Raw genomic sequence first — 17,394 nt, forward strand, 5'->3', positions numbered from 1 at the left:
TTATCCCTGAATAGAATTTGTCTGTGGATAAGAACTTCCTTTCTCAAGGGTCCCCAACCCTTTCTGAAGGATCCTGTGGTAAAATGTAACGTGGTAAACTAGATTTTAATCATGATAATCGGCTACCACAAAAATGTATTCTGTCACAAGGCAGCAACATAATCCCCCTGCAGACTCGGGAAGAGATGCCGGGCTGAGAGAGAGAGAGAAAGCCCGTGGTTAAAACAGGATTAAAGGTGAAAGAGGAGAGAAAGCAAAAGAGCAAAGAGAAAGTCATCCCCAGGCTGCCCTCCCTCCGCAGGCCAGCTCTGCTCCTAAAAGGACACAGAGCTCTGAGAGTTCACACTGCCGGACCCACATGCCTAGCTCAGGCCCTATGCATCCGGCACGTGGGAGACCAGGACGGACCAGAGACGCCTACCTTCTGCAGTTCACCTCGGAAGACTCATGCTTGGACAGAGACCACACGTCCTCCATTAAGAGCTCCCCCTTCCTGTGGGCTATGCGAGCCAGAGGAGAAAGCCAAGAAAACGTCATACACGAGAAGAGCCCAGCATTGTCCACTGGGTGCTGGTGTCTGAGGAGAGAGACCCAAGGCACAGGATGGTCAAAACCCAGGGAGAGGCTGGACAACACCTGTGACGCACTGCCAGCACACATAGCTCCTGGCTAAACACAGGTCTCCCCAAACACTCCATCCCCAAATGGTCTAATCTTAGCCCCTTTTAGTTTTTTTTCTTTTTACAGCCACACCTGCAGCATATAGAAGTTCCCAGGGCTAAGGGTCGAATCGGAGCTGCGGCTGCTGGCCTACCACCGCCACAGCAACACTGAATCCACGCTGCATCTGTGACCTATGCCGAAGCTTGCGGCAATGCCAGATCCTTAACCCACTGAGCCAGAGATCGAACCCACGTCTTCATGGATATCTGTCGGGTTCTTAATTCACTGAGCCATAGGAGGAACTCCTTAGCCAAATTTCCAAAAATGTTTTTGGTGCTTCACCGAGCAACCATTACCCAGCAGAGCCTCTTACTTGGAAGTGGTCCGGATGGGCTTCAGAGCGCTTAAGCTATGATGGTATTTTCCCTTGGGATGTTCCTCATCCAGGATTCTGAGCTGGGAATGCATGGAGGCATCCAGCGAAAGGCCCTCAGCTCGGGCTGCTGTTTCCAAGGCATCCTGGCAATCCAGCTGTTTCAACAGACAGGGAGAGAAGGCCAAAGCACAGTTGATGAACATGAGAAAAAAAGAGAGAAGCAAATCCACCTGACTTACCAGAGCAAACTGCAAACCAGATTCATCTTACCCAAGAAATCCCAAGGGTCAGGCAGTTCAGCGCTACCTTGTGTGATATGAACTCACTAAGGAATGTTAAACCAGATACTCAAAATGTCCCAACTAGTAGACTTCATTTTCTGGAGCACTTTCAGGTTCAGAAAATTTGAGCAGGAAACACAGAGAGTTCCCATCTACCTCCTCACCTCCCGCCTCCCCCAATCTGTTTGCTCCATTATTAACAACTTGCATGAGTGCGCAACATTTGACTCAACTGACAATCCAAAACTGATAGGTGATCACTAACTAAAGTCCACGGTTTGTATTAGGAGTCACTCATCGTGTTATACATCTTAAAATTTATATTTTTTATCACCAAAAGGCTTTATCTTTCATTTCCCAACGTGGACTGAGAGTCCATTACCTCACTACTAACTGCAAATTCTACTGCCCATTTTCTATGACAAAAACTTCCCAATCACCCCCGGTTAAACAGCCCTGTCATACAGAAAAAGTCAGGATGGACACAGGGCTCCTCTCTCTCTCATCAGCAACAGGGAGGGTACAACAGGGGTTCTCACCCGGGCTGCACAGCTAAAGAGCTCCAGGACTCAGATCTCTGCAGCACGAAGCAGAGGGTCTCAGAAGAGGGAATACAAAGTTACACGTATTTACTACAAAGCTTACAAACACCAATTAATCATAGGAACAAAAATGCATGTAACTCAAAATCCAACTGTGGCAGAAGTGGGTGGGCCAAAAACTCTGGACACATTCACCCCCGTTTACTCTAAAAGTTAACTCAGTTACTTTTGCAGTTACTGTTGCAGAAGCGTTCTTTTCCTCAAGTGGGATTATAGCGACCTTATCCTTTTCTCATATTCTCACAAACATTTCCAGCAATCACTGTGAACCAGGAAGAAAGAAGAAATCCCAAATCAAGAAGAAGTGAAGTGCCACTTAACGCACTGTGCCTCATTCTTCTGACACACTACCTCTTTCCCACACAGAACGGAGGCAACTCAAAGATTAAGGATTCGTGCGTGGGGGTGGCCGGGATGCTGAGGTGGCTCTCTCTTCAATATAATAGCTTTAGCTCACAGCTTAGTTATGTACCTTCAGATAAGATAAGGTACTGCTCAATATCAAGAAAGTACACAGCAACTAGGAAGCACATTTTTTTCCCATTTGTCAAAGGCGAGGTAGACCCATTTCAAGAAAATAAAAACACAACATGACAAGAAAAGAGTGAACTCACATAAAGTCCTTAGGTACAAGGTAAACATTTATTTAGCAGCTGGGGACTACGGCTCCAAAAAATCCACTTATAGCTTCTGAGATTTCAAGTACACAACAAAGTTTACTTTTTATTTTTTGTTTATTTAAGATTTATTTAACCTTTAAGCTGCCTATAACCGGGGGAGGAAAAGAAAAACCACTGGGTTGAGAAAGGAGAAACATACACAAAAACACAAACATACCCACTATGAGGAAGCAGAAACTGAGCATACATACAGAGTAAGTACACAAGGTGAAAAGGACTAGGCTTATTTGAAGTCTGAAGCTTCAGAAGATGACAGAAAGTCAAAATAATACCACCTTGAGTACACACTGGACATCTGCCAAAAAGAACTATGCTAGGCCATAAAACAAACCTCAACACACTTCAAAAGACTGACATCATGGAATATGTACTCTGGCCACCTGGGAATTCAATAAGAATTCAGTAACAAAGGTAACATGAAAATCTCCCAATATCTAGAAATTGCAATGTGCTTCTAAATAATACGGTTAAAGAAGACATCAAGTGGAAATTAGTGTATATATTCTGACCTAAATGATAAGAAATTATAACACATCAAAACTTGTGGGGTGCAGCCAAAGTGGAGCACAGAGAGAAACTGTGAAGACTTTCAACACATTTATCAGAAAGAATCAAACATCAATGTTCTAGGAAAGGGTTGGCAAAATTTTCTGTGAAAGTTCAGACAATAAATACTTCAGGCTTTGCAAGTGAAAAGACGAAAGAGAGGATACTATGTAGGTACTTAGGTTACAGAAGAAAACAAGTTTCTACAAAAAGTTTATTCCCAATATTCAAAACATACTAATAATAATTGAGTACAATTTTTTTGTGATACAAGCCTACTAATGAGAATTAGTAGAATTCCCCATGAAATTCTTTTATGGGGAAACATTTCACTTAATTGGGGTTTAAAATAGTTTTCCCTTTCATGAAAATCAATCGCAAATCTTCATCTGTTAAAGGCTGATTTGTAATGAGATTTTATAATTTCATCTTTGAAACTCTCTTCACACACAGATAGGTACTGCCAAATACTGAAAGTCAATCCATGAGTATATGATTTTAGTTACATGTACTCATCTCGTAGAAGGCATCAAAGAATTCTATCAGAGTTTTGTCTTGACATTTGCCTTTATCATGTCACTATATGGTAGAGTAGTTACTTCCAATTGAGATAGTCAGGTGGAAGGTATTGAATGGCACAATTAAATGGATTTTTTTTAAATTGCAGCAAAACGCACAACATAAAAACTGCTATTTTTACCTTTTTTTTTTTTTTTTTTTTGTCTTTCTGTCTTTTGAGGGTTGTACCCATGGCACATGGCAGTTCCCGGGCTAGGGGTCTAATTGGAGCTGTAGCTGCTGGCCTACGCCACAGCCACAGCAACACCAGATCCGAGCTGCATCTGCGACCTACACTGCAGCTCACAGCAACGCCAGATCCTTAACCCACTGAGCAAGGCCAGGGATCGAACCGGCGACCTCATGATTTCTGGTCGGATTCATTTCTGCTGCACCACGACACGAAATCCTATTTTTACCATTTTTAAGTGTACCATTCAGAGCCGTTACTTATATTCACAATGTTGTGCAACCATCATCACTATCTATTTCTAAAATGACTGGACCTGGAGATCCTGTTGTGGCGCAGTGGAAATGAATCCGACTAGGAACCATGAGGTTTTGGGTCCAATCCCTGGCCTTCCTCAGTGGGTTCATGATCCGATGTTGCTGTGAGCTGTGGTGTAGGTTGCAGACACAGCTTGGATCCTGCATTGCTGTGGCTATGGTGTAGGCCGGCAGCTACAGCTCCGATTAGACCCCTGGCCTGGGAACCAACATATGCCATGGTATAGCCCTAAAAAGACAAAAATAAAATAAAATAAAATTAAACAAAATGACTGGATCTTTTCAATTAATTTACCACAAAGGAGGCAAGAATATACAATAAGTGCTGTTGGGCACATACATGTGAAAGAATAAAATTAGGACATTTTCTCATACCACATACAAAATAAACTCAAGGAGTTCCTATTGTGGCTCAGCAGTAACGAATCTGACTAGTATCCATGAGGATGCAGGTTGGATCCCTGGCCTTGCTCAGTGGATTAAAGATCTGGTCTTGCCGCAAGCTGTGGTATAGGTGGCACACTCGGCTTGGATACTGTGTTGCTGTGGCTGTGGTACAGGCCAGCAGCTATGGCTCTAATTCAACACCTAGCCTGGGAACTTCCATATGCATGGGTGTGGCCCTAAAAAAGCCTAAATAAATAAATAAATAAACAAAAATAAATTCAAAAATGGATTAAAGACCCAAAACCATAAAATTCCCAAAAGAAAACATAGGCAGAACACTCTTGACGTAAATCACAGTAATTTTTTTTGCATCTGTTTCCTAAGGCAAAGGAAACAAAAATAAAAATAAACAAATGGGACCTAATTAAACTTAAAAGCTTTTGCACAGCAAAGGAAACCACTGACAAAACAAAAAGAAAAACCTACTGAATGGGAGAAAATATTTGCAAGTGATATGACTTTACTTACTAGGGGTTAATACCCAAAATATATAAACAGCTCATACAACTCAACATCATAAAGCAATCTGATTAAAAGATGCACAGAAGACCTGAACAGACATTTTTCTAAAGAAGACACATGCCAGAGTTCCCGTCGTGGCTCAGTGGTTAACAACGCCGACCAGTATCCATTAGGACGCAGGTTTGATCCCTGGCCTTACTCAGTGGGCTAAGGATCTGGCGTTGCCGTGAGCTGTGGTGTAGGTCGCAGACATGGCTCAGATCCCGAATTGCTGTGGCCGTGGCATAGGCCGGTGGCTACAGCTCCAATTCAACTCCTAGCCTGGGAACCTCCATATGCTGACAGTGCAGCCCTAAAAGACAAAAAAAATTAAAAATTAAAAAATTAAGAAGACATATGCCACCAGGCACGTGAAAAGATTTTCAACATTGCCAATTATCAAAGAAGCACAAATGAAAACCATAATGAGTTATAACCTCACACCTGTCAGAATGGCTATCATCAAAATGACAAATAACATACGCTGCAAGGATGTGGAGAAAAGAGAACCCCTGTACAATGTCGATGGTAATCTAAACTTCTACAGCCACTGGAAAACAGTATGGAGGTTCCCCAAAAAACCCAAAAACAAAACTACCATATGATCCAGAAATTCCACTCCTGGGTATATATCCAAAGAAAATAAAAACTCAAATTCAAAAAGATACATGCACCTCAATGTTCATAGTAGCTTTATGATTGCCAAATACCAAAGCAACCTAAGTGTTCATCAACAGATAAATGAATGAAGAAGATGCGGTACACACACACACACACACACACACACACACACACACACACATATATATGCATATGCAATGGAATACTACTTAGTCATAAAAAAGAATGAAATTTTGCCATTTGCAACAACATGGATGGACCTGGAGGGTATTATGCTTAGTGAAATTTACCAGAGAAAGACAATACTGTATGTTATCACTTACATGTGGTATCTAAAAAATAACTAGTGAGTATAACAAAAAGAAAGAAACTCATAGATCTAGAGAACAAATCAGTTCTCTAGTGGGGAGAGGAAATGGGGAGACAGGCAAGATACAGATAGGGGATTAAGAGGTACAAACTACTATGTATAAAATAAATAAGCTATAGGGATACATTGTACAGCACAGGGAATATAGCCAATATTCAATAACTATAAATGGAGTATAATCTATAAAAATTTTGCATCACTCTGTTGTACACATGAAACAAATACTGTAAATCAACTATACCTCATTTTTTAAAAAATTTAAACACTAAATTAAATGAATGGATCTTGAAATATGGAAATTTCCTTTTACTTCATTGAGTTTCTGAAACACTGCTAGAACTGTAATTTAAGCTCAGGAAATATAACAACTACAAATCGTAAGGTAATGGGATATCTCACTTCCTATTTTAACTTTTGATAGCAGGAGACGTTTATAAAGCAGCTTGACTTTACTTAGGATTCAGACATAAGTTGCCACTGAAATTACCTTGTCACAGTGTCATTTCATGTTCCCAGAAGCAATCTGGATTTAGTTTCTCCACATCCTCACTGCCACCTGGTATTGTCATTATTTTTTTCTATTAGCCACTTGAATAGGCGAGGTTTAGTGTTTCATCATGATTTTAATTTGCACTACCCTAACGGTTAATGATGTTTAACATCTTCTGTGCTTACTTGCCACCCATCCTTTTGGGTGAAGTGTCTGTTTAAGTCTTTTGCCCATTTCTCAAGTGGATGGTTTTCTTAGTGTTGCATTTAGAGAGTTCCTTACCTACTATGGATGCAAGTCCTTTGTCAAATGATTTGAAAGTATTTTCTGAGAAAGACCAAGACCATATGATATCATTCGTGGAATCTAAAATATGGCACAAATGAACCTATCCGCAGAACAGAAACAGACTCACAGACACAGAGAACAGACCATGGTTGCCAGGGGGAAGGGGGAGGGAGTGGAATGGACTGAGAGTTTGGGGTTGGTAGATGTTAACTATTACATTTAGAATGGATAAGCAATGAGGTTCTGCTGTATAGCACAGGGAACAATATACAATCACTTGTGATAAAACACGATAGAAAATAATATGTGAAAAAGAATATATATGTATATACATGTATGTATGTATGACTAGGTCACTTTGCTGTATAGCAGAAACTGATGGAACACTGTAAATCAACTATACTCTAATTGAAACTTTTTTTAAAAATTTAAAAAGAAAGCATTTTCTTTTCTTTTTTTTTTAGGGCTGCTCCCACAACTTCCAGAGGTTCCCAGGCTAGGGGTCCAATTGGAGCTTTAGCTGCTGGCCTACACCACAACCACAGCAACACCAGATTCAAGCCATGTCTGCGAACTACACCACAGCTCACTGCAAGGCCGGATTGCTAACCCACTGAGCAAGGCCAGGGATCAAACCCGAAACCTCATGGCTCCCAGTCGGACTCATTTCCGCTGTGCCAGGACAGGAACTCAAGCATTTTCTTTCTTAATAGGGTCATTCACAGAGCAAAAGTTTTAAATTTTGATCAAATTTAATTTTTTTTCCTTTAAGGATTGTGCATTTAGTGTCATGTCTAAGAACTCTTAGATCTAACCCTGTTATGAATACTCTATGTTTTTTCAAAGTTTTATAGTTTTAAATTTAGATCTATGATCTACCTTGATTAATCCTTGTATTAGGTATAAGATTTGGGCAAAGGCTCAGTTTTTTGCCTACAGATGTCCAACTGTTACATCATTTGTTGAAGAATCATCTCTCCATTAAATTGCGTTTGCATCTATATAAAAAGAAGTTGATCAATTTTAGGACTCTATTCCATTGACCTATTTGTCAATCTCTTCACTGATACCTAAACTAATGTGATTATTGTAGCCATATAGTAAGTCTTAAAATTAGCACAGTGTGATAGCTCCAATTTGTATTCTTCCTTTACAAACCTGGTTAGGCTATTCTAGGTTGTTGTTCCTTTCCCGGAAAGTTCAAGAGTTTGTATGGTATTATAAATATCTTTTGACACTACGGCATCATTCAAGGAAAATCTGATATGCCATCCACTAGTATTCTTCATAAGCATGGCATAGTAGCATTAAGAAAAAACTAAGATCCGGAGTTCCCGTCATGGCACAGTGGTTAACGAGTCCGACTAGGAACCATGAGGTTTCGGATTCGGTCCCTGCCCTTGCGCAGTGGGTTAACAATCCGGCGTTGCCGTGAGCTGTGGTGTAGGTTGCAGACGCAGCTCGGATCCCACGTTGCTGTGGCTCTGGCATAGGCCGGTGGCTACAGCTCCGATTCGACCCCTAGCCTGGGAACCTCCATATGCTGCGGGAGCAGCCCAAGAAATAGCAAAAAGACAAAAAAGAAAAAAGAAAAAACTAAGATCTTAACATCTTATTTCATTTATTCTTTCAACAAACAACTTACTGAGAGCACCTATGTGCCAGACTGCCCCAGATACTGGGAATAAAAAATATTCCAATTTTGTCCTTTATAGTGCACTAATCTCAGTTTTTATCAAAACCTATGAATAGAAAAGTAAATGAACTTAACAATAACAAACAAAACCCTCTTACTGCATGAGTTTTGTTCCTCTGAACATATACAATGATGTCATGTTCTACTCCCTCCTGGGTAGTAAGGTACTTCCCGTAGTGGAGACCGTAGCAGAGAATGACAAATCCAAAGGATTTGTTTTTTGGTTTTTGGTTTTTGTCTTTTTGCCATTTCTTGGGCTGCTCCTGCAGCATATGGAGGTTCCCAGGCTAGGGGTCAAATTGGAGCTGTAGCCAATGGCCTACGCCACAGCCACAGCAACAGGGGATCTGAGCCATGTCTGCAGTTTGGATCCGGCATTGCTGTGGCCGTGGGCTCCAATTTCCTAGCCTGGGAACCTCTATGTGCCGCAGTTGTGGCCCTAAAAAAAAATAATAATAAATAAGAAGACTCAGATGAGAGCAGGCAGGCAAAGTTTCATTCCCGCAGGCATACCTGAGTACTATACTGGCATTATCAAATGCCTATAACAGAGACTGGGGACTCTTGCACTGTTTTTGATTTTAGAACAGTATAATTTTATCCTGAAAAGACAAACCCCTATAAAATTGGTTGAACTAATCCTCAAATATTCATATAATGATTACACATGGAGTAGGAATTACCAGAGAAAGGGTATGGGGAAGTCTGTATTATTGACCTAAAACAAAAAAAAGTTACCATTCTAAGCAACTCACTTTCCAAGTCACTTGGTATTTTTGCTACTGTCTCCTAAACCACTTCCCAAATTGTCAGTCTTATCATACCTTACTCTAGATGAGGACAACCAAGTATCTGATGGAGGTAGATATGAAGATCTGTGAAGAATCCTCTGTTTTGAAACAGTCCTGCTCTGTATTTGCCCCTAGCTCCTTCAAAGACAAGACTCTCAAAACAATAAGCAACAGATGCTTGCTATTGGCAAAACACTAACAAGAAAATCAAGAGAAAACCCTTACTGCAATAACACTATGTTCTCTTTGGTCTTAAAGTGTTAACACTCCATAGGCAGAATTTTCCCATAGTTGGAGGCCACAGTGAAGGACAGTGATTTTGAACATGGATTTTAGAACACAGACATGGGCTTACAGGCTGATTCTGCCACCAACTTTCAGCTGTCTGTCACCTACTCACTTTAAGCTTCAGTTTTCTCATTTTTACAATGGTACATGCACCTACCACAAAGTGCTGAGAGGAACTAATGGGATAATGAAAGGTGCTTAGCAAAGTACTGAGTATATAACAAACAGTCAACATGTATTAACTACATACCAATTTATCCATCTGATAAATCTTACGGCCTAATTGAACTATTTCCTCTTTCCTTTATCTTCCTCTGAGTCTTTTAAGAGCAGGGAATTTATTTCCTCCCTCCTATGTTTTCTCTGCACTGGACCACTGCAGTGAGATGCTTCTGGGCTCCCAGAGGGCAGGCTGTCTTGTATATGTTTGCATCCCTGGTCCCAAGCACAGTATAGAGTTCAGCAACCTATTATTCAATTGTCACCTAGAATATCTCCATGTTGTCCCACAATCTGCATTATTATAATTTAAAGCTACATGATATATATAGCATTAAAAATCTTCTTAACTAATCCACTTCTGTTTGGTTTCTCTGCTGTTTTGCTTATTATTAATAGTATAATAAATGATTAGAATTGATTTTTCTCTTTCTGGATTATTTAGGCTAAATTGCATCCGTGGGATTACAAGCCTAAAAGAGTGTAGCTCCAGAGTTCCTGCTGTGGTACAGTGGGTTAAGGACCCGACTGCAGTGGCTTGGGTCCCTACGGAGATGCTGTTTGGATCCCCAGCACAGTGTCGCCGCAGCTGGGGTGTAGGTCGCAGCCTCAGCTTGGATTCAATCCCTGGCCCAGGAACTTCCATATGTATCCAGTTTGCTTAATTAACCTTATTATAGTATATGCACTCTGGCGTTAACTGCAAAAGAGAACTGCTATTTGTTTTAGTACTTTCAGTTCTATTTTGTTGACCTGAGGCTACCTCTATTCCACCTACTCTGAGACATTAGCCAGAAATAGAAGAAGTTAGGGTAATCTTCCTTGTTTACAGCCAGATCTCATGACTAGCATGCATCTGTAAAGGCAAAGTGCTCACTTGAAGGTGATGGGAAATCTTGGGCAAATGAACTTATAACGAACATAACGCAGCATATAGTATGTGCCGGGCATTGTTTTAAATGTTTTACAGATACAGACTCATAATTCTCATGACTAGGCTAATAGGCAGGTAATATTATTTCCCCCATTTTACAGCTGAGGAAACTGTGAAGTAGCAGCAGAGATTTGAAGAGAACTTTGAAAAGCAGAGATTGAATTCAGGCTTCTGAGTTGTGGCTCTTAATCTCTATGCTATGTGACTTTCAAAAGAAAAAACAAAGAAATAAATCATCACTGAACAAGATGACCTCGGGTGTGCCTTTATAGACAGCCAGCTAGCTTTCTCTTCGCCAGAGTGAGTCTCAGATTAAAATCAACTACGACTCTCTAACTCTGACTCTCCTAACTAACCTCATTATAAGCAAATGGTAGTTTTCAAAGTCACAAGTACAGATTAGAACACTGGCATGTAAATAAACTATTTTACTTAATTGCAAAAATTAATTAATTTCCAGGTTGTTTTCAACCAAAGAAGAGCAGATGCTAAAAGATGAATATATGATAGACTGAGACTTTAAAATAAAATAAAAGCATCTTTATACTACCCTGTCAGTAACTACATTACGTCTCATCCTTGTAACTGGGTGGTTGAATGTCGAACTTCTCTTTCTTTCTAGATTTCATGGAAAAGCTTACCTGGAAGAGCATGCCAGGAAAAAAAAAAGAAAAACGTCTGTTCAAGGTACCCTAGCACATTAACATTCTGTAAAGTGAGTTATCAACATTCAAAGACTGAGTGAATTGAAAATGGAAGTGAATCAAGAAAAAAGGCCTGTGTTCAAGTTACATGGGCGTACTATACGAACATGTAAATAATATAAGGAGATAGAGAAACAGTGAATGTTGTTCAAATAAAAAGCAGAATGGAGATGAATTAATTGAGATCCAGGTTTTATGCCATACTTTAATCCATCTGGGATTAATTCCAAAAGTTCCATTAAAATGATGAAATAAAATAAATAGGAGAGAATTAAATACCATACTTAGCACACCCCTGGAAGGGAAACAGTATCCATTTTCCCCCAAAGCCAGAATCTTATCAAAGGCAAGAAGGATGGTTTAAATACAAAAAGGAAAACTCTTTGCATAATGAAATTAGCATTAAGGGAGAAGGCGAATACAACTAAAGAAGTGACCAGGCAATAAAATTATAATATTAATATATTTTGAACAGCCAGATTTTACTGAAAAACATTTTTTTTTAATCCATTCATTCAACAAGTATTTATTGAGGGGACCATCACATGCCAGGCAATGCTCTAGGAGCTGCCGTTACAGGAGGAAGAAGCCAGACCTGCATCTCAAAATCACTGCCTTCATGCAGGTTACATTCTAGTATTTATAAAAGGTCAAAGCCCAGAATAATCTACTACACTGGTTCAAAATCTCCTCTCAGCCTCTAAATTCAATATTACCAATCAAGAAATAAAAATTAAATTTTAAGATGTAACACCTTAAAAAAATTAGAGATAAAATCCAACCCAAGAAGGAAGGAAATGTAAGACAAACACACATCATCTGAACACTGATCCCCCCCACCTTTTTTTTGTTTGTTTGTTTGTTTTTTGCTGCATCATGTCATGCAGAAGTTCCAGGGTCAGGGATCAAACCTGCCCCACAACAGTGACAATGACAAATCCTCAACTGCCAGGCCACCAGGGAATCTGATTTGTAGTATGTCACTGGCAGGTACTCAGGGGAGCAAAGTGGTCATATGTAACACTTTACATACACTTTGTTTCCACAATATTACTTTAGGAAGGAAAATGCTCCAAAGGAAAAAAATAGTTTAAACCCAAAGGTTTACTGGGAGCTAAATGTCTAATACAAAATTAATGGATAAACTACAGTAGATCAATATACCAGCATAGTGCTATCTAATAGAAATAAAATACAAGTCACGATTGTAATTCAGATTTTTCTAGTAGCCACATTAAAAAAGCAAAAAGAAATGAAATTAATTACAATTATATATTTTAACCCAATATATACAAATATTATCTTTCAAATGTAATTAGTGTTCTAATCTGTACTTGTGACTTTGAAAACTACCATTTGCTTATAATGAGGCAAGGTAATACATGTATCAATAGTGATAGTCAGTAGTATCCTGGTGAATGTGTAACAACTGCTCTCTGAATAAAAGTCCTTGATTAGTCGTGTTTGCCAATTTCTATGGTGTAAACAGTCCCACCATGAGGAGTATTTAATAATGGCCGTGTCTAATGATGGTCTTTCAAAATTCCTAAAAGCCAAGCAAAAACAAGCCCATCTGAGTTGGTTCCAGCACACCATCGAATGAGCTAACAGTTACTAAGCAGTAAGTGTTGTGTACCACTCCAAGGGCTGAGAGGTACTATCTCAGTTAGTCCTGCAACACATTACGTCCATTCTACCTATGCGGAAACGGGAAGATTAAGTAAATTGCCCAGGCATGTGCCTTAAGTGTGGAAACTGGGATTGTAGTAGATATCTAAAAATGCTATATACCTTTATGAGAAATATACAAATATTTACTATTTTAGCTTTCTTTTTTTCCTTTTTTTAATTTTTTTTTTTTTTAATGGCTACACCCACAGCATATTATGGAAGTTCCCAGGCTAGGGGCTGAATCAGAGCTGCAGCTGCCGGCCTACCCAGAAGTAACTTTTTAAAGCCTCCCTGAGAGGGAATGAGGGCACTCATTTCTGTATCCCTCTTGAGGGGCACTGCAGACCAAAGGGCTCTCCAGGGCCAGATGACATGGTCGCAGAGAGGCGTCCATAGCAGTTGGTTCGTTCCAAAGGCAAAAGAAATGCGGCTCAATCCAGGAGTTGAGAAAACATTAAACAAGGAAATAGTGGTGCCAATTATATCCTCCTGAGATCTCTGGCCAGGGGACACTGAGCTTTTTTTTTTCCCCCTCCCAAAGTTATAGAAATGGAATAGGGTGGGGACACTGGGGAAATAAAAAGGGCCAATAAAACTTAGCTTCAGCCATGGTTCAAACAAAGGACAGGGCAAGACAGTCATTTACATGCCTGTCTGGTGAGAGAAACAAGGAACTTCCCATCCATAAGCAAACAGAGATGCTTGCACAAGAGACCTCCCTCCTCCTGCAGCTAAGACCATCCGCTTGACTGTGATAACTGGTTCACTGCCACTCCGCATGGCTTCCACTCATCCAGTTTGTCCCGTCTCATTTTAACAGGCTGCCAGAACGGAATGCCTGCTGACAGGGCAACCACGGGCCTTCCCCCCTGCATGGAGGCTTCCCCGGGACAAGATATCAGGGCCCAGAAATCATTCCCCAGGCGGAACAACCCTTTCCCAACAGCAGGGTAGGCTTCCTAAGCCTGGGGGCTGAGGAATCAACCAGGCTGTTTCAGGGTATGGAGATGGCAGCAATGCCCAGCAATGCAGGCACCTCTCAGCTTCCAAGGGGATCAGAGGCTGCAATACTCCTGTCCGGTACGTCCCACAAAGAAAGCAGGACAGGGGCACAATCAGAAGGGCCAGGCCTCAGATCCTACAGCACCTCTTCCTTTCCTCTCCCTAATCCACGAGATCTTAACACAAACACACAATGGGGAGCCTCTTCTTATAAACCCTTCTGGCCCAAGTAAAAGCTTTTCTGTAGGTGTCCCAGCTCTGTGGCTGCCTCTATGACAAACATCTAGAAAGACAGACCTTGAAGGGGAACTGTTATACAGTCACATACAGGTTTCAAGAGACTCGAAATTAAATGAAAAAGAAAGTTAAGTTTTCTTTTAAATTAAAAAAAAAAAAAAATAGAGAGAGATGAAAATGCTGACACCCGCCCTGAAGAGATGACTTGAGGCTTTCCCAGCCTCCCTGTCCCCAACAAGTTAAAGAACACTCAGAAGGGCATTTCCTCTTCCAGTTCTCAGCACTTATTCCAATGGGTTATAAACCTGATCCTGACTGTCTTAAGCTCTTCCCTAAAGACCTTCCAAAGAGTGGCCACTTCAGTAGAGAGGGACAGCAAAATTCTAGAACATAACCTCTATGGGAAGGAAGCAGAATATAGGAGAAAGGGCTCACTACTTAAAGTCGGGGAACCTGCTAATTCAGCCCTAGTGCTCAGCAGCTATGAATTAACTAGTACCCCAGCTCACTCATCTGTAACCAGGCTGTATCACCCTCATGCTGAGGATCAGCCACTAATACAACTCGCAAGTGAAAATACATAGAACCGACGGCTACAACCATCACTGTAAAACAGGTATTTTTTTTTCACAGTTCATTATCTAGCATTACCCCGGAATCAGGAGGAATTTGAGAGCTTTCAGTTGTTTTATAAGCTAAGTACCAATGGACTTTTTCGAAGTTCTTATTACTTTGGGGCGTGAGATTAACTTTGCTATTACAATGATAAGGTTTCAAAGGATTAAGCTGAAAATAAATCACAGGGAGGAAAAAAAGACATGGGGAACACTTGGAGCCCCACTGGTTGAGGGGTTAGAAGGGTCTTTATTCCATGAGATCCAGGGCAGAGGTTCTCAGCAGTTGGTGACACGTTAGGATCACCAGGGCAGCTTTAAAACAACATTGATGCCTGAGTCTTACCCCAGAGACTGCTTTATTTGGTCTGGAATACAGCTGTTTTGGTTTTTTTGTTTGTTTGTTTTTAATGTTTTTCAAGAGATTGTAATTCAGAGCTGGACTGAGAACCACTGATGTAGACAGCAGGATATTGGTCTTTTGCATTTAACAAAACCTCTTTAAGATTTTTAAGCTTTAGCTTAAAAAAAAAAAAAGCCAAAATGTAATTTATAAATGAAACTCCCTTCAGTGCCCAGTACCATGTGTGTGCCCACATCAAATGCTTAGTATAAGACATTAGTGGGTCCATCCTGTGACCTTGGCACTGCAGAGCAGGCAAGAAAGGCTGATGGTGGTGACAAGCAGGAGCAAAGGTGAAGATGTGGGTAGTCTGGCTTTTTTCCCACTGTGAGAATTACAACATTTGAGGAAACTGATGGCTTAACACAATATCCACTTTAGTTTACAGAAGTTTTCATCTGATATCTAATAACAGAGTTCAGTTGATTCTTTGAACAGCTAACTCAGAAAATAATCTTAAGTAATTAAGACATAATATAACATCTAATTATCTAAATGGTTAACTCCCTAAAAAGAGGGAAGGAACAGACTTAACAAGCTTAATTCTACTAATTAGTGGACTTCAGAGCACCAAATTAACTTCACATTAGTCTGTAATTTTGATATTGACAGGTTCAAGGGCTGCAAAGACTTCCGGAGGCCCTGTTTCCTGTTGCTGGCATTGACCTTTTTATTTCTGATCGAGAGAGGGAGAGACAGAATGGTGAGATATTCAAGAAAGCATTAGCAAAAGGCTACCTCAAAGGAAAACCCAAGGTTCACTGAAAAAGTTTTCGTTAATCATTTGTAACTTCCAAGTTATACATCTTAACAAAATAAAGGCTTGGGTATTTAAAACTGCTTTAAAAACAGGAAGCTAGTTCTTTTGATAGAAGGCTCCTTTAACTCATGCCAACAAGCTATATTTATTTCCCTTAAGCAGCATTTCTCAGGAAAGCAGCAGCAGCAGCCCTGCTGCAGATGGCGTAAAAGAGCTCATGATCAAGGCAGCAGGCCAACCTCAGGAGACCCACGGAGCTGTGGATTCAGTCACCATGCAGGAAAGCCACCTGGGTTCTGCACCAATGGCAGTGCTGTTGTCATCTCCAGCAGAGAGCTCTGGGCTGCTATTGGAGACCAACATCTGGCACCAGGCCAGATATCCTATCATACCGTGCTAAGCTTTATTAAGCTTTATGGATGCCTTCAGGGAAAAAGAAAAAAAAAAGGGCAGGTGTTCTTACTCAACCTATCACTGACTGTCCAGAAAATGTGCTGAGTCACTGAGTACCAATCAAGAGAAAAATAATGCAGAGACTGCAAACACTAATCTCCTCCCCCCTGCTCGCCTTCCTAACAGCAAGGAGACTCACAGGTAATATTTTTACTTGGAAAACACAAGGGCATAGACAAATTCACATACCCTTAGTCCATAAAGAAAAAGATTTTAGAGTCAAATTCTCTAAAAATGTCATGTACTATGGTAACAATTGTTGTCTCTGGGTAGGGGGGTTAAGGGTGATTTTTTTTTTCCTATAATCTTCTATAATTTGCACATTTTTTGGTAATGAGACCATTATTCTTTCATGATCATATATCTTAGAATCCTATTTCTTGGTAAGAGATTACACCCAAATCCTTGATCGCTAGCATCTAACTTTAGTTCACCCAGATATTTCAACTCACTAATTATGAACATTTCAACCAAGGTTAAAGCATCAGCCTAACATGGGACTAAAGGAGACACTAAATAAAGGTCACTGGACTTTGTGAACAGTTGCTTTGTTACCTTGCCTAGAGGCAGACTATTCTAACTTGGTAGAAAGCAAATTCACAACACTGTAAGTCAACTACATTTTAATTAAAAATAAATAAATAAATTTTTAAAAGAAGGCAAATTCCACCAGTGGTACACTTTTGAGGGAA

The 17,394-nt window shown here is 40.3% G+C and overlaps 1 protein-coding gene across 8 annotated transcripts in view; it reads right to left on the reverse strand.

The window, feature by feature from the left end:
• Nucleotides 1–17,394, reverse strand: part of ABCC5 (ATP binding cassette subfamily C member 5) — an 89,539-nt gene that overhangs the window by 62,234 nt on the left and 9,911 nt on the right. For all 8 annotated transcript variants that reach the window (XR_014822358.1, NM_001444332.1, XM_084986779.1 and 5 more), the window contains exons 3-4: nt 1,037–1,194; nt 422–577 (exon numbers count right to left, since the gene is read on the reverse strand). Coding sequence is in view for 2 of the 8 variants with exons in the window: in NM_001444332.1 (NP_001431261.1) it covers nt 422–577; nt 1,037–1,194 (314 nt within the window). In the remaining 6 variants the exon portion in view is untranslated. The remainder of the gene's footprint in view (nt 1–421; nt 578–1,036; nt 1,195–17,394) is intronic.

This window comes from Sus scrofa, chromosome 13 (genome assembly GCF_054392235.1).
Source record: "Sus scrofa isolate SSC_HxYL_T2T_F1_AM1 chromosome 13, Sscrofa_HxYL_maternal_Yorkshire_Landrace_v2.0, whole genome shotgun sequence".
Taxonomy (NCBI): domain Eukaryota; kingdom Metazoa; phylum Chordata; class Mammalia; order Artiodactyla; family Suidae; genus Sus; species Sus scrofa.